Consider the following 23,653-nt stretch of genomic DNA (forward strand, 5'->3'; position numbering starts at 1 on the left):
ACACGGCTTAAATGTCCTCTCCCTCTCTCTTCCCTCGCCGTTTCATTCCTCCTCTACATCCTCCGTGTGTCCTCCTCCAGATTTCATTGGGGATGTCTGTGGGCCTGGGCGCCCCGGTCGGCTTCAGCACAATCAGCTGGTCCCGGGTGTAAACAAAGCGGCCATGTTGTTGCTACGCAACGGTGCCGTGACTTACCAAAACTCTTTCACTTAGCATGATTTGAGAGAGTGTAGTTTAAATGACTTATAGTACACACACGTGAGAAATAAAAAGAAACTTAAAAAGTTAGAAATAAGACGACGAACGATGGAGCAACTGCAACAGGCTGCATACACGTTGGCGCATGCGCACTAATCCGTTACAACAATATTGGTGATAGTTGTAACACTTTTTAAAGAAGCGTTACAACCCACCCTGTCAGCCAATGTTTAGCTAGCTGTATTACCATTGTGGTTTGAAATTAGAAAGGAAAGAATGCATCACATGTTGCCTGAGAAACTATATTTCAATCTAATATAAATCAAACAATTCTATCTGCAATAGTATAGATACTAAACAAAAAATAATATTGGTCAAAACATTTAGTTTCTTACCTCAAAATCAGTTTTTTCTCTATATATTCTGAATGTGCCTCTTTCCAGACTTGATAACCACCATGCCTGATCGAGGAAGAAGTAGGTAAATACTGAAATGATCACCTAACTCCTATCTTATCTCTATTTGGTGGAATTGGTGTTGTTACAACTCTCCCCATGTTACAACCAAGAAACATCTGGCTCGTGATGTAGCCCACAGAACATTCTCCACTGAGTTATTGCCTAAAACCTATAAGCACTTTTGAAAAATAAACTACAGAAGTAGGAAAGGGGACTATTGCTTTATTGTTCTAAATAGACATTATATTGTTAGTGTACAGTTGTGGTTTTAGTACTTGCTTTTAATTTGCTTTTATATTAGTTCCAAAGCAAATGTCTTTGTTACAGTTAAAAGTTTTAAAGTTTAAATAAATAAGTGAATTATCGGAGTAGCCTATGCTGTCTTGTCTTCTTCCCTTGTTTCCTCCTGGAGTTGATACTGTTGTAAACCTCATTCACTTAAGGGTAACATTAGCTAGTTAGGTTGTGTGTTGGAGATCAGTAATTCACTTGAAAGATATTTAATTTGATAAATGGTTTAATTAGGGTTAAGGTTAGGGGTTGACGAAAAAAATAATAATAAAAACAATGTTGACTAATTGAATAAATAATTAACAGATTAGTCGACTAAAAATAGTCATTAGTTGCAGCCCTAGTATTTATTAAGTATACTTTTAAGTAAGTTTATTCTATAGATAAATTTACTAACTCTAGCAAAACAATTCAGTGAGTTATAGCTGCTGAACCAAAAAGTGTTACAACCATACCCCGTCTCCCCTACTATAATGATAGACTTCCTTGATCCTTGATAGAACTGAAACAGTTTCACCTAGTATGCAAGCCTGTAACAGTATCATTTTTTTCATCATTCTAGTGTGTAAACTGTGTCGCAATGTAAACACCGCCTCCTGCAGAGAAATCGAAACCTATCTGTGAAATAACTACGTTGCTCTAGTGATAATTCTCCCATTTTGAGTCCAGATCACACTGCCAGCAGCTCAGCATACCTGAACAAGTCAGTTTCGGAAATGGCTTTTAATCAGCAGTCACCTTTTTATAACCCAGTAAGTGATTCAAACTTGTGTTTTTTGAAGGATTTAGCCTATTTTCCAGACAGAGGGAGTGATGAGCGGCTTGCAGAGGGGGCAGGTTCTGCTCAGGCTGTTTGAGGCCCTGCCCGTTACTGGCTCGTATATAATTTAAGATCAGGTCGGCAAAGTTCCACGCAGGAAAACGATATAGGCTACAGACTACCAGCTTTATCCTTTAATTTCAGCTCAGGCGCTATTGCAGTTTAATCGTGCGTTTTCTGCGACTTGCTTTTAATAATAATCTTGTCGAGAAGTGTGAAACGAGACAAAGAGAGTTACAGACTGCTGCTTTCTAAATCTGAATTGTTGGCTGAGAAATCCTTAGAGAGAATTAACGTGTCCAAGAGGTCGTGACAGGAGGAAAACAGGCAAAATATGGATCATATTGAAACCATAACGTCTGATTCACATTGTAGCCACTAACAAAGGGAAATTCAAAAAGTAGCCACAAGCGGAAATATCAGCCTGGCCAATAGCTTGTAGGCCTGAAATGTTACAATGTAGGTATGTTATGTTTATTGAAAGTACGTATGCCACACATGTAGAATAAATGTGTCAGGGTTATAGGATTCTGGACACATAATGAGAGTGTTGTATAGCCTATTCTAATCACTAGAGTGTAACGGGACAGGAAAGATGTGAGACATCTCCTCAGAAATGTGAGAGCAGCTGTGATCTCCATGTTTCAGTTATACAATATGCAGGACGGGCTCTAAGCTGAGGGAGAATGATGAATATGATACCAAATGACAGTAACAGAATTTAATAAATCTGTATCAATAACCTGCAAACTTGTTGGCACAAAGTTAACATAAACAGGAACCAGGCTTTAAACACACTCAAATCAGCTTTATTGGCATAAATGTAAAACAACAATATTGCCAAAGCTACAAATAAATTACATAAGAGCAATTAATTTCATTAAATAAAGTAAAGTAAATAAAACAGCAAAAGTGTGTGTTAAAAAACAAATTAAAAAAACAGATAAAACCGTAAACATGTGTGTGTATATTAATTGACAAGAAATAAAAAATGAATTAATTAAAAAAACAACTAAAAAGTCAGTATCAAATGTGAACAAAAAACGACTCATACTGCCACCTGCTGGTAGAGAGGGGAGACATCCATTACAGTGGAAACCACATTAAAAATCAAACGGAGAAACAAAAAAAGGAGTTTTGCAACAACCAAAAGGACCATTATTTGTTTTTTGTTTTTCCTGTATTGTTTTTGGATTCGAAACTAAAGACAGAAATATGGCTCTGTATCTAAATGTATTAAAATAATTAATGAATTCTGACTCTAGGCCAAGTTGCGTTTTTAGATTGATAGTGAAAACATAATCTTGATAATTACTGCATTACTGCATGCATCAAGATGCATCACCTCAAGGGTGGGAATTTCTAGGTACCTCATTACGATTATGAGGCTAAGATGCAATTGTAAATTGAATAGGATACAGATGTATTTTTCTCACTGTTTGACTATTTGGTACTTTTAAAGCAAAGTATTTGTAACAATCCAATGCAGCTATTTAATGTTACTTCATATAGATGTAGCTAACATTGCATAGCATTACTACATTATTACAGCGTTATTACTGACCTCTGCTGTTGCTATTTTTATTTATGAGGCTGCTGTTATTAGTATAGTCAGATACAGGTTGAACTAAGCACTTTACAACGATCCAGCCAAACCACGTTCACTCCACCTTAATATATCTGTTCCTTTTTTTGTCTCCTATAGTGTAGTAACATGTTTGTGTCTTGTCCTGTAAGTTGATTATTGTTATCTAGTACTGAGCACCATGGGCCTTTTAGAAACAGCATTTCGTTCATTGTGTCCTCGATATGTGGATGAATGGAGCCAAATAACATCCTGCTCAGCTTCCAGACCGCAGTCTGAAGAGGAGAAGTTTTCTAGCGCTAACTGCCTTTCTAGTAGTTGGAAAACAACAGACTTTGATAAACGGACACACTGACCTACACTGTTCATTTACAGCCAGACTGAAGCGTAGCGCTCATGTTTTCCTCTGCTCCTCCGCTTTCACCGCCTGCCACGTAGCCGTCCTCTGAAGAAGGAGCAGAGGACGCTCGCTAAGCTACCGCGCTGCACAGTGTGGAGGTGAAAATCATTAACTTGAGTTACACATTGACTTTACTAATCATGTAAAGTTTCAGAAGCAGCAGTAACTCACTCAATTGCCTGTCTGTGGTAAACAGGGAGAACCACATGTCTACGTTGTGTGCACCTGCACTTCGGCATTTCCGAGTTCCGCCTTTTTCCTTCTGTCAACATTACGTTATAAATTAACCTCTAGATGATAGATTTTTGACATTTGTTAAGCGATTAGAATCGTCCAAGTCCGCATCGCGATGCATCTAAATATCAATTATTTCCCACTCCCCCTGTCTCCTTCTCCTAGGAGAGGTCATTTAGCTGACTAAATGTCTGCCACAATTCGACAGTATCTCTGTCTTAGACTGGGTTGTTCCTTTAGTTTCAACTAACATCTTCAATACTTAAGTTCTTTCAGAGATTATGATATTCTGTGTTTGTATACAAAAATATAGGTAGTATAATTTAGGTTTAGGCTTCTGTATGTACAGAAGGAGCAAAGTTGATCCATTTCCATCTTTTTAGAAACCTTTCCAGATCTAACCTCTGACAGGTGTGGACTAAAAAGGACTGGAGACAACACACAGGCTTCATTTATTGTCTCCAGTATACTTGCAAAAATATATATTAGCAGTTTGAATGAAAAGAAGCTATTGACATGTAAAATCATATCCTTTCTAGATAATCCCCTTCACTGGATCAATCCATGGTGGTCTGCAGGAGGGAAAGTCCATCAGCATCAGTGGACGAGTCCTGCCTGGAGCCGATAGGTCAGACACCCCTCTTCATCATCATTTCAGTTTTGCTTTCCTGTATTTCTACAGCTGTTAGTCCTTACATGCTCTTCATTTACATGGGTTGGCCCATAAGTTGTTGATCTGCCATCTACGTACATCTATACTGACATATCATGACTAAACATGTGAAAAACCCCATGAGGGGACATAAAAAAAGATCCTTTTGAAAAGAGAAGTATTCTATATTTTCACCTAAGGGCTTATTTAGATTTTGAGTTTGTAAGCAGAAGTTGGAACAAACATTTATGTATGATTTATGTATTTTAAGATTAATATGTTTTGATCGTCTCGAGTTAAGATCTACGTGGATATTTCACGCCAGCTTGCCCGGTCACACCTGTCTGTTTACCTATAAAAGCAACTGTGCTGCCATTGAATCACTTAGTTTCATCTGAGCGTGTCTCAGAGCAGCCTGAAAGTCCTCTTTACTCACTGTAACCATGGTTACAATGTAACCATATGTTCTCTGTATTGTCTCATATTGAGAATTTCTTCACTCCACCAGTGGAAAAGATGGAGAGGAGTTTGTATAATTAGAGGAACTGCTAGCAAGACTTTTTTCCTAATGTTACTCCAACACAACAACATCCTCTCTCCATCTTTGACTCACATTTCCACCGGCACGCAGCAACTTGCCTCTCAGAGCGAGAATTCTGTTTCCGTTTTTTTATGACCCTGGCTAAGGGGGGCAACAGAGGAGTCACAAACACCTAAGATCTGCAAAACAAGGTTTATAGCAACTAAGGTCAAGGAGAGAGGAGTCGATGAAACAGGCATTTAAGAAATGAGATGTCCTTGGAGCTTTCATTATTTTTCAACATTTTATGTGAACCATGAAACAATTTTGGGAGCATTTTCACTTTTAAATGTATACTAGACTTAGCAAGAGTTCAGCCTTATTTTTTGATATATTGTCCATGGAATTGACAGATGGAATCTGACAAAATTAGTGGAAATATATGGAGAATGTATTGCCATAATTTCTAGATTATTAAAACGTGAATAAAAAACACGTATGGACAACATTAAACTAAATATAAAAGTAAACAGAAGGGGAGAAGGCCTTTCCACGTCAGTCCATGCCATCAGATACAGACGTCCAGCACACTGAGGATGTGTTCCAGGTCTCTGCAGCTGTCTGGCACTAGGTGGGACATCTGAACCACACTGTGACTATTGAAGGAAAATAAATGAGAATTAAATGTTGCAGGGAGTAAAATATAAAGTTAGCTATAAAGGATGCCTCACTTTGTAAATGCTCCGTATTTGTATAGCGCCTTTCTTGTCTTTTCGACCACTCAGAGCGCTGTTACACTACATCTGCATTCACCAGTGATACACATTCATACTGAGCCTAATGCCGTATTCAGACCAACCGCGCCTCGCACCGCTTTCCTCGCCTGTGTACATTCGCGGCAAGTGTTCACACACAACGCGAGAAGGCGGTTTTAACGCGATAACGTGAATAAACACAACTCACCTTTACTACAGCTGTATGAACCCTAAGTAAACATTTTGCTGTGATTAAATAGCAATAAACTGATTAAACTGATGCCAAAATAACTACAATATGATGCAGATTTGTTAAACATGAATTCATGCTTTGTCAGGTCTGTCAGCAAGACAGCAGGACAACTTCTAAGATGTTTGTTTTCTGAATGGAGTTTGGATCGATCAGGGCTATGCTAACTTGGTCACAGTAAAGTACAATGATATCTGGAATAAAGTTACATACATATGTTTTCTGAACTCACCAGGTAGTTCAACCTCCTCGCTTTCTTTTCTCCCAGTAATGTCCAATTTTGTCCGTTTTTTATATAAATATGTAGTCGTAGTCCGACAGAGCTAACAACGCTAACAACAACACTGGAACTGGATGTGCACGGAAGCTGCTGAGAAGCTCCAGTGAAGATAACTCAACATTGAAATCCCAAAAACTAAAGTAAAAAGCTAATTTAATAAAAGCAGTTAACTCTGAGCTCCTCCCGCGAGTAATCGGCGTAGTTGTCAGAGCAGAAACCGACCAAATACGGGTGTTTATTTCTCCATTGGTTGCAGCGCTGCTCCCTGCTCCTCTCCCCCAAGTTTAGCAGCTCACAGCTGACCAGCAGATTTTCAATCCTCCGCTCTGCCTGGTCCTCTCTACACAACGCTCTGAAGCCTCAGTGATGTACGGACAATCTCGACACTGATAGGCTATTGCGACTCAGCGTCATGCGACTTCTTCGCTTGAGTTGAAAATATTCAACTCATGCGGATTCCTTCGCGTTGCCTTCGCGTCGCCCGACAGGAGATCGCAGCTCTACGTGTCTTTGCGTTGACTTTGTATGTAAAGTCACCGCCCCGAACGCTCGCTTCGCTTTTGGTCTGAAAGCACCATAAGGGCTCAAATAGAAACTAACATTCACACACATTCATACACTGGCGGAACAGCCACCAGGGGCAATTCAGGGTTCAGTATCTTGCCCAAGGACACTTCGACATGTAGCCTGGAGGAGCCGGGGATTGAACACTGTACGTATGTGTGTTTAGTGTTTTCTTTAAATTAAAACTGCGTTCAGCACCATCTGCTCCTGTCTCCAGTCACCTTCCCAAAATCTGCACTCATCACTTTACAAAGAAGACAACAAGAATTCCTGGTTTAAAAAGCTCACTCAGACACAATCACGTTCTCACCTCAGCATCCAACTGCTCCATCAGCGCCCTTATAGACTCATGTTCAGGAGACAGGAGGGGGAGGGAAGTGTTACAGCAGGGTCCATCAGTGCTTGCAGCGTCTCCTGTGGGATGACTGCAGAGTGGAGAGTGTTACGTCCCAAGGTCTAGGGGTGTCCTGGATGTAACGTAAATGTGTGGCCTCCCACTCTTCCCATTCCCAAACAAGGCCAAAACCAAAAGGTAAAGAAAAGACAAAGCTCTAAAACTAGGCTTCTAAGTCCAAAAACAGTGCAAACAAAAAAAAAGGGCTTCTCACTCCTACTCACTGCTAGTAGCTGACACAATATAGCTACGACAAAGGAAATTGCTTCATAGCAACAAAAATGGCAAAGCCAACAAAACCAGGTTGTCATAAGACAATCAGAAGGACCACGATAAACTACTTACAATCTAAGTTGAATATAGTCACAACCGTTCACTATGTACAATAAACACAGACATAACACACAGTCCTCAGGCAGGTTGGGAATGGCAGAGAGAGGGGAGAGTTCCTGTCAGTAGGGCTTAAGATGGCTGCTGTCATCCAGGTGCCCAATCAGGAGGCTCCAATCAGCTCAACAGGACCAATCCAGTGTGTCCACCTGTTCTCCAGTACCTGCATACACTCACACACACACTCTAATGGAGGAGAACAGCTGACAGTGCCAGGAGAGAAAAACAAACAACAAAATATGACCCCAGGGTCATAACAAGAGGCAAAGAGTGTTTACGCTGATCTTTGTTCCCCAACATGGACCCCGCAAACTGCAACCACTGATTGGTTTCATCCTACAGAGTGGTGTTTGTGTCTGCATTCATTTCGTTTTAATAGTGGGAGGCTGTTGTCCTAACCACGAGTTTCAAGGCTTTTCCTCCTGTGTGCCTGCATTATTCAGGATGTCGTTCATACGCTGCTTTGCCTTGAACACAGATAAGTCATACTGCTTTAAAATATTCATTGATGCTATAAAATAACAATCAGTACAGGAAAACGTGAGCATACATACGTGGAGACCCGTTTCCCAGTGTACCTGGACTGCTTCGTTAACAACTGCTGCATGTCTTTAGGGAAGGATTGTTGATTGATGTTTGTTAACTATAATAAATAATAAATAATCCAAAGGCTCAGTCGTGGCAGTGGAGGTACTGTATGTTGTTCCATCTGCTCTGTGAAGGAAAGGTAAATATTCATCCTGGTCTCATCAATCTGTGTGCAAGAAACGTCACCTTTAAACTATAAACTGTGTGCAGGTGATACGCCAATCGTTCCCATTAATGTCTGTGGAGGGCAGGTGCAAATAAAATCTAAGCATCACCTTTATCAGTCATGCCGTCACCAGCGAGGCTCAGTTTGGTTAGCTTTAGGAAAACACTAAGTTGAATACCTTACGTAACATGATGTGACGTAACTTGGCCCCATCCACCTCCTTATGTGGACTTTGCTGCTCTTGCCCAAGAGGGTTAAGGCAGTGCTGAAAAATAATGACTAGACAAAATATTGACACTTTGGACCTAATTTGGACATTTTCACTTTCAATTTTGTTGCCAGTGGTTTAGACATTAATGGCTGTGTGATGTGTTATTTTGAGTGGACAGCAAATTTACACCGTTCTACAAGCTGTACACTCACTACTTTACATTGTAGCACAGTCTCATTTCTTCAGTGTTCAAAAGATAAAATCAAATATTTACAATATGTGAGGGGTGTACTCACTTTCGTGAGATACTGTACATGACACAAATTAAAACACTGCCACACAATGTATAAGAAACACATCCCAGCCTAAAGATCTGACTGAATTGTTGTTTTATTTAACTTCATTTATTTAAGGTGTCCTGGAAACCATTATGTGGGAACAATAAATTCAATAAGTAATATTAGCATAATTAAAAAAGCCACCAAGGTGTCACATATTTGAGAGAAAATGGAACAAGGGAGCAACACCTCGATATATAGATGACAGTCAATAAGAATAGTCAATGTTTTTGTGTTGTCCTTTGAAGACAGACAATGTAATATCAGCTGTCAAGTAGCCATAGCAATAAATGGTGATTCATGGTAACGTTAACTGTTAACATCTCCACATAGCCTAATCTAGTGTAGCAAATTACCACATTTATATATTAAAAAACTTGTGTAGTATAATCTAAATAACTAAATGTTGTTGTATAGTTTCAAGTTAACTTACCTCCAGTAACATTATAAGCTGGTGCAGCCAGAGGCTACCAAAACGCCAACCACACAAGCCCCCGGAGGGCGTGGTTTCAGAAACCAGTCACCTCAGCTCCACCCACGACCCGCCTCTTTGCCCATTTTTGGTTATCCAGGAGTGACGCGCTGCCAAGATGGCCACGGCCAGCTCTGCCAAAAATGAGCTTCGAAACCAATATTATGTAGCTGCAGTACCAGAGGCGTCAGTTTCAGGATCGCCGCAATCCTGAGAGCGCAGTTCTAGGACCGTAGTTCTTTTGCGACAGCACCATCTAGTGAAGTGGTGGTGGTAACGCACAGCAACACAAAGGAGGTTAAACCTGCCTGCTAGCACATCGCACACACGGCCAGGATTGCGGCGATCCTGAAACTGACGCCTCTGGTACTGCAGCTACATAATATTGCTTCAAAACGGCTCTTCAGAAACCAACGGGTTATGCCACGGACACTACGTCCATTGTTTTATGATATAGTATCACCTGTTACAGTTTAACCTCATGACGTGTTCATTGTTCTCCACTGCTTATGGCTGTTTGTATCGCTGTTTCGTCATGTCATTTCTAGATTATACCCCTAGTTTCTTGTCCTTTGGATGTACACCGTGGGACTTTTATGGATTTATCACCTTCTTATGTATTGTTTGTTTGTTTGTAAGTTTTCACCTTCTGTAAATAAACACCTCACATGTTACTGGTCAAGTTTCTGTGTCTGCATATTGGCCCAAAGACCCCAGATTTCTGTGTATCACCAAAACATTGCTCCACACCGCCATGGGTGATTAAAACCAGGGGGTACATTAAGGTCATTTCCTGCTATTCATTATTTGGGGATTATTTAAATTGTTGTCTCCCCTACACTAAAGTCCCATAGCTCTCTACATAAATAGTTTACTGCCGGGCTAACAAGGCAGAAAAAAAGTCGTTAAGCTGCATTTTGTTATTTAAGTTCTTATAATAATAAAAAGCTACAGAATCTACTATTAAATGATGACTTCTGTTTTTCTCCAGGTTCCATGTGAATTTACAGTGTGGTTCACATAGCAATGCAGACATTGCTCTCCACATTAACCCACGGTATGACAGTCACCCTGGTTATGTGGTTACCAATACCTTCCAGCATGGAGCGTGGGGCACTGAAGAGAGAAAGACCAACTCTCCGTTCCCTGTTGGCTCTAGCTTCAGCCTGCTCATCACAGTCTCCCGCGATTCCTACCAGGTCTGTAGGGCCAAAACTGCTGAGAAATGATCTACATGTTAGAGTATCATTCTGACAAATGTACACAATTCTAGACATTTAATTCAAGCAGATGTTATTTCACTATGTTTAGACATCCTGGTTGTGAAGTAGTTACATTTGTGTCTCTTATGTGGGTGCAAAAGGTAATTTTGAGCACAGATATATTTTCCTTTGCCTGCACTGAAATTATATTTTTTACAGAAATTTAAGCGAAGAACAATATAATAACCTTTTCCTGCACTCTCACTCAAATTGACGTGTTAGAATGAGCCACAATTTCGGCCAATCAAACTTAGATTTTTTTACTTTCTTTGCATGGTAATAATTTTTCTAAAAGATGTAATATAAATAAATACAAAAATAAAACGAAATATGTACATATGTGCATGGAAAAATATTTTGTGCTCAGACATAATTCCATATTTTCTACCTCCAGCTGAATGTCGGTGGCATCCCTTTGATGGAGTACAGACATCGGATCCCATTTCACCAGGTGAACACCATCTCTGTAGGCGGGAAAGTTGAAATTTCCTCCATTGCCTTCCAGAACTCTATGGTAAGGATGCCAGAATGAATGCAAAAAAGGTGTATGGCATTAATTGTTTCATGTTCTGTATAGTCACAAACAATCCCAAACCTCATAGATAAGTCAACATATAGTATATTAGAATATTAGAGTATACTATAGAAAGATGAATGAGATTAAAGGGGTTTCCTTTTGTATTTAGTTCCCTGGACAGGTGGCATTTCCTGCTCAGCCTGCGTTTGCTTCACATGTAGCCTATCAGACCCAGGCTGGCTTCCCAGCATTCCCCCCACAGCCTGGATTTCCCTCACAGCCTGGATTTCCCTCGCAGCCTGGATTTCCTCCTGCAATGGCTGTGAGTACCATGTAGGGTGGAGTTACAGTTCTACAGACATTTAACAGAGCTGCTATGAGGGCAGCCAAACCTTATTTGTAGAGTTAAAGGGTGAGTTCACACAATTTTCAAGAAACACAAATATATTGACTTCACGCTAGTGTGGGGGGGAAGGGGTTTCTGTTCTAAAGAAGCATATGGGTAGTTTAACACTTGGCACTTCCTATACATTCACACATAAACCAATGTGTGATGGCATACAGTGCACTACAGAGCCATGTTTCTTTGTTTAGACCATGGTTTGATAAGTATGTTTCCCAGACATTATTCTTTATTGTTCAGTCTGACAGCATCTCATTTATATTGTGTGTAAACTTGTTCCAGCTCTCCACTGAAGTGAAGCTATATGATGTCACTACTTCACATCCACACTACTATGTCTTCAAACTACCAAAACCTCCTTTGAATATCACACTAGAGCCTGTAACACCCCTTTTCTGTACCAGATTACAGTTTACAAAAAGTAACTACTGCTGCACTGCTCTCTACAGAATTGAACTTTGAAGAATGGTACTTTTCTGGCCACACCACATTCAGTGATGTCACAGCAAGTGTATTTCATTTCACATGCTTTTTCAAAGAACAGCTGTCTGGAGGGATAGCTAACCAGCAGAAGTTTGAACATTTCTGCTTTGCAAATTAATGATACTCTTAGATTTTAAAAAAATGAATAGATTGTGAGTGTATTTGTATAATTAATTAATTCCATTTCCATCTCTGTACAGGCTGTTCCATACAGGAACATCATAAGTGGTGGACTTCAACCTGGCAGGACCATCACTATCCAGGGGACTATTCACCCCAGTGCCACAAGGTCTGACTTAATTATCAATTGTTAACTGGATTTCAGTTTAAAACAAAAATGATTGAAAAGAAACAATATAACTTTTTTTTACTCCAGATTGAGGACTGTGTATGTAGAGTAGTTAAGAAAATAAGGAATTAAATTAAACCCATAAAAGACACAATACAAAACAGTCTACCATAAATACAGTATTTGCACTGATTGCAATGTATTACGCTTTCAAACTGTTTGCGCCACATTTCCAGCCAGCCAGTAACTACCCAAGTTGTTTGTAATTCCCTGTACAACTTCTACAAGAGAACAGCTGAAATTGCCTTGTGTAAATTTGGCTGGAATACTAGCACACTCTGACAGATGGTAGCCCTTTCCTGCCCACTGACCTATACAGAGATCATACATCTGTCCCAAGAATGTCCATTTGAATCTAGATTGCATGCTCTTAGGCCACACATCTTCCCCTAGACCATACAACTAGTTAGCTATTAGTTCATACTGACAAGGATTTGGTCATAGGTCTTTTGTAAGTTAACATCATACATCAGAAATCTTGATCATTGAATGCTCAAACTGAACTGAATAAAGTGCACCACATATTGCTGCAATCGCTTAGTATTGAAACACAAAGGAGATACATAGTGACTTGTGAATTTATGAACTTTACATAACAATTTAAATCAGCAATGCATAATTCAGGGAGTACTTTATTAAATGTATGCCTGTGTGAAACTGGTTAAATTGCCACGGAAAAGAGGTAACTAAAATCACAACCTTGCTGCAAGGCTTCTAAAAACAATTACAGAGAATCTAATTTATGGTATGGGAACATAAACCACATCCAGTTGTTTTATGTGGTGTTAATGCTGCTTTCTAAAAATCACCAAAACCTGTGGACTTAGATAAAATCTAAATGAGTTTAACAGTATTCATTTTACTCATCTACTTATACATTCAGTAGCAGAAAAGAAACTGAAAATGGATTGCTATGCGAGTCCAGAAACTACTCTTATGTCCTCTCAAAACTGCCAGTAAAACAAGCTGCAGGGATTTTATTTCTCAGCACCCAGGCCCTCAGCTGAAAACTCTTACATTTCAAATGAAGGAACCAGATTTCCTCTGAATCTCTGTGGATGACGGCTAGTCACATAACAGTTCCTGATATGGGGGCAGCCTTTCTGCCCTTCACACGTAGCACCAAAGTTTCATTCTTGGCTTTTCCTTGCACATTGAGAACTGAAAACAGTTAACAGTAACGTTCCCTTTTGCAACATTTGGTTGCAAAACCAGATCATGTGGTGGCATGAACCGTTAACTTGCCCTTTAACTGCAACTGCAGTATGTAGAGTTGTGAAACATATCAAATGTAGTAGCTAGGCTTTAAGGGAATGTATCTTCTAGGATAAGGATTATCTGACAAGGTGATGGTCTGTATTTATTGGTCATGCCTGACAGGATGAATCTCAGGGTTTTTTCTCCAAGCAGGAAATGACCGCTGTTACATCCAGCCTAGGGGAAGTCTCAGCACAGCGTAAAATTACTTCCCTACTTCGCCTCTCGCAAAGATGACCCAGCAGCAGCTACAGTCCAAAACAGACAGGATTTATTCATAAATCATGCTAGAAATGGGCGTTGGAAACAAAATAATAAACCAAACCATACCTTCAACAAAAGAAAACAGATTAAAACACAGGTAGCTTATCTACCTCCCTAACATAAACAGGAGACTAGACAACAGCAGAAAAGGCTTCTCATCCCTACAGCTATCAGGACTGCTCTTTTAGAAGATCATCACATTGAATCAGCGATTGCTAAGCAGCACAGCCCAGTCTAAAACAGCACGACAGCAAGTGAACCGGCATTGGTCTGTGCCATTTTAAAGTGGGTGTCATCAATCTCCAGTCCAATCACCAGCTAACACCTGCAACCCAACATATGGGGAAAACACAGAACAGGGTGAACAGCATCACCCTCATGCAAATTTTGACACATGTTCATAATACTGTTGTTTAGAATACTCATTCTAAACATGGGTACCGTTTCTCAAGTTTAATTAAGCGATCTAATAACACACCATAGTTCAAGTTGCTGCCCATATAAGTAAACTCCTAAATCATCCAAAAACATGAAATATGGGCCCAACACTGAAATTTTCATTTCCTCAGTGAATCATTTATATAGAGAATATTCTGTGATGCTTCAGACTTAGAGACATTTGTGTAGGCCACTATATGTAGAATTTAAAAATGACTTACTATTAGGGATGGTAGTATTGACCGAAACAGCCCAGTATCAAGTAGTATTGAAACGTCTCCAGTACTTCATTGATACTTTTTGTAACCAGATCGCGGCAAAAAATACTATTTGTATGCATTTATTGCATCCACACACGCAACAACACACCGAAAGAAAGAGAAGGGCATGGATCTTTTTCCTTATGTGTCTGCACGCGCCTGGTCAGTGCGTGATTTTAACAGCTCCCCACCTTCGGCTGTGGTCCCACGCATGTTCATCACTGTTGCAAGTTCATCACCACATGCTTGGCTTTCCGTTGGTTTCATCTTCTGGTGTCATTTAACACTTTTCTGTACATTTTATTTGCTATTCACATCACTTGTCACTGATCGATCATTCCATCATATCAATTCAACATTTTTGTGGCGCAGCAGCCATCAGCTGATTTCAGGGAGCCTCCGGCTGCAGCTGCTTCAAAAGTCGTCTTTTTGGAGATTTGCAACTCACCACTAAAGGAAAAAGCACTTGTGGAATTCCGTTTATTGATCGAAAGTGAACAAAATAATTCTCCATTGTTTACTTTCAACAAACGTATACATTTTTTTACTTAACCCTTTAACGCCTGAATTTTTATTAAAAAAAAAAAATGATTTGTGTTCATTTGCTTTCAAGCTGATGTTAAATTAAGTGAAGATTGTTAATTTGTCTTTAGAACATAGAAAAGATATATTCAGGTGTGATGTAGGTATGATGCAAATTAGTGACAACAGGCATAAACGAGAAACCAGGGCTTGCAAAAGGCAGTCTGCAAGGAAGAGGTATGATGCAAATTCGCGAAAATCAGCGGCAAGGGCTTAAATTTGTTTTACACAATTCATTTGGTCACCAAACTATTTCACTCCTCCTGTCTCATTCAAATACAAAAAAAAACACAACTCCTTTCTTAGACTTGACAAGGGTCCTGCACAACCACTGAAAACAATACAGAATCCTTTTCACCGGCTAGGTAGTAGTCTGTAAAAGCAGGATCATATTGTAGTCACTATTTCCTCTGTGTTTCCTCTCAGGTTCCATGTGAATCTTAGCCATCAGTCTGGCATCGCTCTGCATTACAATCCACGTTTCAGTGAGAACATTGTGGTTCGAAACAATAAGCAAAGGGAACAGTGGGGCAACGAGGAACGCGGCGGAGGGATGCCCTTCCACCGGGGACAGCCTTTTACGGTACCTTTTACATCCACACACTGACCAGGTGTAGGTGGAGCATCACTGGTAATATCCCTGCATTTACTTCAACAGTGGGTTCAGAGAAAGTTGATAGACCCCATCATATCTCTATCACTTGAGCATATAGTGTAGTGCATAGTTAAACGATCTCTCTCAGTCATTGTGCAGGGATACAATTTTGACTCCAGTGTTATGTTAATTACATGAGTTATTTTGAGTTTTCACAATTCTAAGCATAAGTCAATAATTAAATAAATCTCAAAATTCTGAGAATAACATAAGAAATATGAATATATTCATTTAAAATTCTGAAATTGTTCCTCTGCAGTACACTAAATCAGTGTAGATGCAGAAATCACATTGACATCATGTGAATTTGAGTTGATCAAATCATTCAGGCATCATCTGACAGATTTACAACATTTCCCCTTCGAACTGTTTGAAAAAAATATTGCCCAGAAGTGTCTGAAGTAGATGGAAGACATTTCCTACCATATATGTTCTACCATCTTGCAAGAACAGTACATGACTGTAGTAGTCTCTTGCATCAATAATCCAAGATTCAGTAAGAGAGATCTGCTTCCCACTTGAGCCAGACATGTCATATGTTTGGAACCTTGGCAACTCCTAGTGGTAGTTTAAAAAAAGACACTGTGGCTAGTTTGTTAGTTTTACTGCTATGAGGGAAGGTCTTCAAAATATGTGATTTTTAAATGGCCCTTTTTTTTCCTTTCAGTTGACCATCTGTTGTGAGAATAACTCCTTCAGGATTGTTGTCAATGGGATGCAGGCACACAACTTTAGGCATCGTTTCACTCCCGTCCAACACATTAACACCCTGGAGATTGATGGAGACATCAGTCTGACCTCTGTGATGGTGTAGAGATCCAGGACCTCTGGCTGGTGTTGACATCACAACATGGTTTTGGTGACCACAGCTATTGCATTTATTAATTTTTTTTCCTTTTCCTTTTTCCTTTTACATTACTTTGGATCTTGTTTATTTGTCTGGTGTATTCATAATACAAATAATCATTCTAATTTTTTATTATATGCTATATATTTCTTGAAAATATTGGTCCTTTAATGAAAAATCCACCAATTGTTATCAGGTTCAGTAAATTAATAGTTCATTCAAAAGTTCATTCAGCTAAAATTTAGTCTGGGATTTGTCCAAGTATTCTCTGCAATGTAGTAAGTTAAGTGCAAGAGGATAAGTTGAGAAAAAAACACAACACTTTGTTTTTACTGAACATCAGACTGAATGCAGCTAACAAAGGTGGATTTGTCAAAAGTTCCACCAATATTTGAAAATTATAAGAATCTCTAACAAAATGCTTACAAGTGCAGGCTAATTGTAATAATTAATGCTTTGTGAAACATTAAAATTAAAATATAGTTCGACAAATCTGTGGATTAATTCTTTCTTATTAGATAAAGGGTAAGAAAATGAACAATAAAACGTTAAAGAAGCGTCAAACATAACTGTACCCTGGTCATGTAAAAACAAGACTAATAGAGTACAGCCATGCCGGGGTTAGCTCAATGCTCACACATTTTAGTTTAGAGTGTTAGCATGCTTATATTTGCAAATTAGAACTAAAGGCTGATGGGAAAGTCATTAATTTTGTAGGTGTATTTTTGGTATCTGGAGTATCAGATAAATGGATTTTTTTGATCTGATGATGGTGCTAGAGGTAAAGTTAAGAAATAACAGGTGTGTTCGGTCTGGGTATAATTAGATAAAAATGAAAAAACAAAACAAACGTTTATCTGTAATTTGTTTCAATTTGTTCTATTTTTGACCGGTTTTGTATGCCTACAACCCGTTCTCACTCCCCGACTTGTCACATATGAACCCATCGTGTCGGTTTGTAACTATATAGCGTCATAGGTCAACGCAGTGGGGGAAGCCCTGTAGCGTCACTTTTTGATGGTAAAGGTAGGTAAATGATATTTAACAGAACAGACTGAGTAAGGAGGTGGTTGGAGTGAATGGAGGGCCAAAACCCTGACTTTGAACAATGAAGACCTGTGTTCATGTCCAGTGTGAAACAAAAAGTCAGTATTAAATATTTTTATATTTCATTTTATATAAGGTTATTTCTTTTCAAGTCTTTCCAAGTTTTCATCTCATATCAACTGTGGCGAATATGATTGTAGAAGTGAGTACTATATTATATGAAATCTTCTTCTTCTTCTTATTATTATATATGCCACATATGAAAAAAGAAAGAAAAGAAAATGTAGGCTACCTGTTTTGCAAGATCGTGTCAAGCTGGGTTCAAACTCACTAGAGCAAAAACACCTCCTTGTTGTGACACATTGCTTTGCCTAGGAGCCACTTAATCACTCAAAATTCTCCAATTTCTAGATTAAGTATCTCAGCTTCAATGAAGCATTTTGTTTTGGGCTGATCTGAAGCAGCTGGTTACCTGAGCTATCTAAGAAAATACCCAAATATGTTTATCAATGCGATCTACGGGGGAGCTAGGGTTTTTAGGGAGTTTGGCTCCTCTTAATAAGCCCTAAGCTCCCCTGAAAATATGATTTGTGATATTTTGGGGGGGTTCTAAAATATTGACAATATGCTATTTTGCCACTTATTTCTATTTTTCTGTACCATAATGGATCATGCGTCGGGCTTCATCCAGTCAGAGGGAACGATCACCAACCATCCTCTCCCTCACCCTGTAGGCTCCAGAGCCCCGCTCCCCCTCTGGTAGACCTACCATGGGTTGTGTTGCCAGTGGAACCGGCGCACCGGACTGTCAGTGGTCGTTCCCTCTGGCCAGTGGCGCCGCCAGGGGGGGCCCCGGCCACCCTAATAAAATTGGTGGCCACCTCAGTTGAGAAGCAAATGCATAAAACGTTATATACTGTATATATTGTGTAACCTCTGCGTTTGAGTTAAAAGGTGCTTAGCAGTATACAAGTGTTGTTATATTAGGCTCTGTCACTTTAAGAGGGTAACCTCTGACCCTAAGGTGTGACAGACTATGATCTTTATTTTAAGAGAGGCCTCTGATTCGTTTATGTAGATGCCTATCACATTTTTAAAATTTTGATTTGTTAAGGGGCGGGACTATGTTTTAAACACTATAATATCCTTTGTGGGGTTCATCAATGGTGATAAATGATTTGAAGTATATATTTTATGAACTTTTAGAGTCGTTATTACACTTAGTAGAAGTAGCATTCCTTATGATTTAGCTAAAATATGTGGTGAGAACCGCGTTTGTGTGCAGAGCAAAGTGTCTGAAGAGGACAAGAGGTGTAAGAGATAATTCGGCATAACAGATGTGGTAGGCTACCTGCTGAGATTTGCATCCACCTGTCTGTCTGGTAAGACGAGGGGAGGAGGACTGTGTATCTACATAAATAATGCTTGGTGCTCAAACGCAGCCAAAGTGGATGCACAATGTTTATCAGATGTAGAATTTTTAATGCTGAGATGTCGGCCATACTACCTTTGTTTCTGTCGTTGCTGTTTACATTCCTCCACCTGAAAATTCAAAAAATGCACTACAGCAACTGATATTTTATTGTTGCTGGTGGTTTTAATCACACAAAGCTTAGAACAGTATAACCCATATTCCAACCAGCATGTCCACATCCCCAACCAGAGGAACAAACACGCTGGACCATGTCTTTCTCTGCTTCTTCAGCCCACTTACACCCAGCTGATTAAATGGGTCTAGCCAACAATTAAAACAGTTAAAGTGTGGACAGATGAGGCTACAGCAGCTCTGCAGGACTGTTTTGGGAGCACGGACTGGAGTATGTTCAGAGAGGCCGCCACCCAGGAGAGCCACATCAACCTTGAGGAATATACATCATCAGTGACATCATACATCAGCAAATGTGTTGATGATGTGGGGATCGCTAAAACGCTAAAATCATTCCCCAATCAGAAGGCCTGGATGAATGGAGAGGTGAGGGCTCTATCCAGAGCCAAAACAGCCATGCGATGGTAACTGGATCAAGTTAATGTTCCTGATCATTTGGTGGGTTATGTGTTTGTTGCTCCAATTTGTTTTCAAAATTATGTACAGCACTGCTAATGTGGTTCTTTCTTCATCATTGCAGACGTGTTGCAACATTAAGACTTTGTGAGGCTTCATCATCATGCTTGGAGACTGCCGATTTGTATCAGATGTGAGAAAAAGTTGCTGTTGGTATTCTGTGATGTGACAGTGGAAATATCCAAAAGGTATTACTTCTGAGGTGTTTGTCAATGAAAGGCTTAATGTCCACATAAAGCTTGGTGTCCATCAGACTGATGACTCCTCAGGTTGTTAACTGGCAGTAAAGGCTGCTCTGGAGAAGACTGAACAATGTGCTCAGACTCTCATCTGTTTAGGGAAGTTTGGCCACAGTCCCCTTTATTAAACTAAACAAAGAAAAAAAATACTGTGTTTGTGTCTACATGTGGTTCCTTGAGAAAATAGTGCCATATTTAGATTTGTCTATAAGACTTTTTCTTTCTTTTGGATGGCACCAGGTTTCTATTTGGCCTTCTCTTTGTTTGTTTCTGTTTGTTTCAGATAGCTAACTGCTTAATAACACTGAGAAAGTTTCAGTTTGATAATATGGCCAACTGTCGGCCAAAATGTAAAGTTGTATGTCACTGCAGTATGTATGTTAGCCTGTGTGGTTATTCATGTTCTTATATTTTGGATCAAGTCAAAATCTTTAAAGAGGAGCTCAGAATTGTATTAGTTATCTGATCCCTATTGGAGGCTAAAACCTGTCACTTAATTAATACTTGCTCTGTAAAAATGAAATCCCATGGGTTAAAATTAAAGAACAAATCATGGATCTGTTCCTAGCTTGCTTATTTGCATGTAGCTACTCGGCATGGGCTTTCAATTGTCAAAGCTTTTTAACATACTGCATTTGCCACATGCACACACAACCCATACTGCACTTTCTGTAAACAAGATTACTGAACAATATTCATAACAATAACTTTAGTAAAACAGATGTAAAACAGAACCAGGGAACGTGTTGCTCTCAGGAGGAGGTTGTATTGGCACAATGGCATCCTGGCTCTGGCTAAATCTACATCTTTCCACTGCAGAGACTATATCTACAACCCGGAGGAGAACTAGTGTAAATGACTATCAGTATAATATTAAAACATTAACATTATAGCAACATTTATAGTAGTTTTTATCCTTTACTCGACCACTATGTATGTATGTACATCATGTAAGGGTATATGCAAGTAAAGGTGTCGCACTGCAGAGCTCTGCTTTACTGTACTGTAGTACATATAACTGTATATGGTATAGATAAGTATGAAAATACATTTTAACTTGTGTGCAACTGTGTGCATAAGGATTATGCACAAAAGCAGTGCCACAATTACAAGGTGTGGCTTACCATATAACATGATCTAAATATCTGAAAGTGACAACAGGACCCTTTTCTGGTGCTGGAGGAAGGAGTGCTGTTCTGCTTTGTCCTGACAGTCAGCATTTATTTGAGCAGAGAGTGATGGTAGGTGACTGGGATCAGCCTTGCTACTATCATCAGTCCTCAAACCAGCATAGACTCAAATCACCAGTTTTGGGGAAAATCTGTGAGGTCCTGGGATGAGTAGCAGGGAGAAAAGAAGTGTGACTCAATTTCACTTTTTTTTTTACTTTACGCAGGTATGAACAGTGCAGAGCTCTGCCTTTCCCTTGATTGTTCATCAAAAAGAATTAAACCCAAGAAAGGCAGTAAAAGACTGGAAAGCCACAGAGCCAGAGGAGATTTTTTAAATCATAATACTCACCAGGTTTCACAGGCTTACATAACTAATGAGAACAATAGGCTGCATTAAAAATATTTAATCTACTTAGGTAACTGACATATTACACTGGCAAGTTTAATGTCTTCAAATAGCAAAGGAAAATAAAAAGTATACGAGTACACAGATTTGTTTTGGAAATGTTTTGTTTCGACACAGAAGGGGTAGCATTAGATTGCAGAAGCTAAGAGTTTTTAGCAGTTATAGTGCCATTGAAAGAGTAGCTAGAAGGCAGGTGAAGTTCTGGACACCCTGCAAACTCAGTGATTAGCTTCCTTTGGTATTAGTGTTAGCCTTCTCTTTGACACAGAAACACAAGTCAGAACGCCTCAGAGGGGTAAAGTGACCTCTGCTGGTCGAGCTTCATATCAAGTATGAATTTGTTAGAAACTAAAATATATAGATTAAAATATAGCCGTGAGTGGCAATGATCGGGATCCAAGCAAGTCGTGAAAAATTGCAACATTTCAGACGAGAAGAACAGATGCAGATGACTTGAGAGATTAAAGTGATGAGAGAATTTGGACTTTAAGATAATTGCGGTAATGCAAACTATAGTTTTTACAGCATCACCTAGAGATGTCATTATACATACCTGACTACTGGGTGAAATGTTCAGCCCACCTGTTTTGTGTTTCCAAAGGTTTAAAGTTTAAGTTGCACAAACACTTTTAAGCAGAGAAAAATAAGAAGAAAGTAGTGTCACGGGATCCTAATAAAAGAGAGACTTTAGACTGACTGTAATCTTTGAACCCTGGAACTTCAGGTGGACCTAGCTGACTTACTGACTGAGCTACTGGTGAGAGGCTGTTTCAGTACACCTTCTCACAACTTGAGGTAGTGATGTCAGTTTAAAATAAAAATAGGTGTTAATTGAATTAGCATATTCGGAAAAATGTATAATTAGAGGTTCAGCTTTCTAGACGTACGGGTGATTTTCTTAGATTTTTTTGAAGTTAGGAATGAGAAATATCTAGTAAATTTACATTTGTTGTAATAAGCCACACCCACTTTGTGCAATCATTACCAAATTTTTATGCATGAACTGGTTAGTGACCAGAGATCGTACAAATCGAATTTTGCACGAATCCATGAAGCGGATTACGAGCTATATAAGAAGAATATCCTGGGACTGCTCAGCGAAGCTCGGACCGAGCATCTGAACAGACGCATCAAGACCGTAGATGATCCTGCCAAAGTTTCAGGGTGATTGGTGAAACCGTTTGGGACGAGTTTGCAAAAATAGGTTTTAGAGAAAGGTGATAAAAAGTCTTATAATTTGACATTTTTAGAGCAGAAGACCTTTGGAGCAAAGATGCAGATGAATCCAGAGATTAAAATAATGAAAGAAGTTTGACTCTAAACAAAGCTGTTTGAGATAATTGCAAAAATGCATAGTTGATTCTTATAGTGCCACCATGAGGTCTATGAGGGCCAATTTTTTTGCCTGAGTAGTGGGTGGAATTTGCACCCTATGTGCCAATTTTGGTGAGTTTTCGTCCAGCAGTTTTTGCTGACCAAACACTTTTAGCGGAGAAAAAGAAGAAAGAAAGAATAATCAGAACAAAAACAATAGGGTTCCAGCAGCTTCGCTGCTTGGATCCCTAATGATGATATCTGAAATATATAATTGCTATCCAAAGCTTCATAGCTTCATCTGAAGTTACAGGTCAGGTCTTACAGCCAGAGTTATATTTTATTTTTCATTAGTTGTTATTTTTATTTCAGTTAACTGAACTGTTTTTTTTACATCCACTTTTAGTGTAGTTTTATAGCCTACTAAAAATGTTTTTTTAGTTTAGTTTTAGTCTATAATCACCTTGCTAACGACATGGTACATGGGCTACTATTATTTAGAATGTTTTACCGGTTACTTTCGCTTCCA

At 39.2% G+C, this 23,653-nt stretch overlaps 1 protein-coding gene across 1 annotated transcript; it reads left to right on the top strand.

Moving 5' to 3' along the window:
• Positions 1 to 1,544: 1,544 nt before the first annotated feature.
• LOC119882746 (galectin-9-like) lies at positions 1,545 to 17,376 on the top strand. Its single transcript, XM_038692983.1, has 8 exons — positions 1,545 to 1,700; positions 4,527 to 4,615; positions 10,559 to 10,766; positions 11,224 to 11,343; positions 11,516 to 11,668; positions 12,433 to 12,521; positions 15,809 to 15,965; positions 16,705 to 17,376. The coding sequence occupies exons 1-8, from the start codon at positions 1,665 to 1,667 to the stop codon at positions 16,849 to 16,851; spliced, it is 999 nt and encodes a 332-aa protein (XP_038548911.1). The 5' UTR covers positions 1,545 to 1,664; the 3' UTR covers positions 16,852 to 17,376.
• Positions 17,377 to 23,653: the final 6,277 nt, after the last annotated feature.

Source organism: Micropterus salmoides, unplaced genomic scaffold, assembly GCF_014851395.1.
Source record: "Micropterus salmoides isolate LMB-PRFRI ecotype aquatic unplaced genomic scaffold, ASM1485139v1 Ms_hic_scaffold_3, whole genome shotgun sequence".
In the NCBI taxonomy this organism is placed as follows: Eukaryota; Metazoa; Chordata; class Actinopteri; order Centrarchiformes; family Centrarchidae; genus Micropterus; species Micropterus salmoides.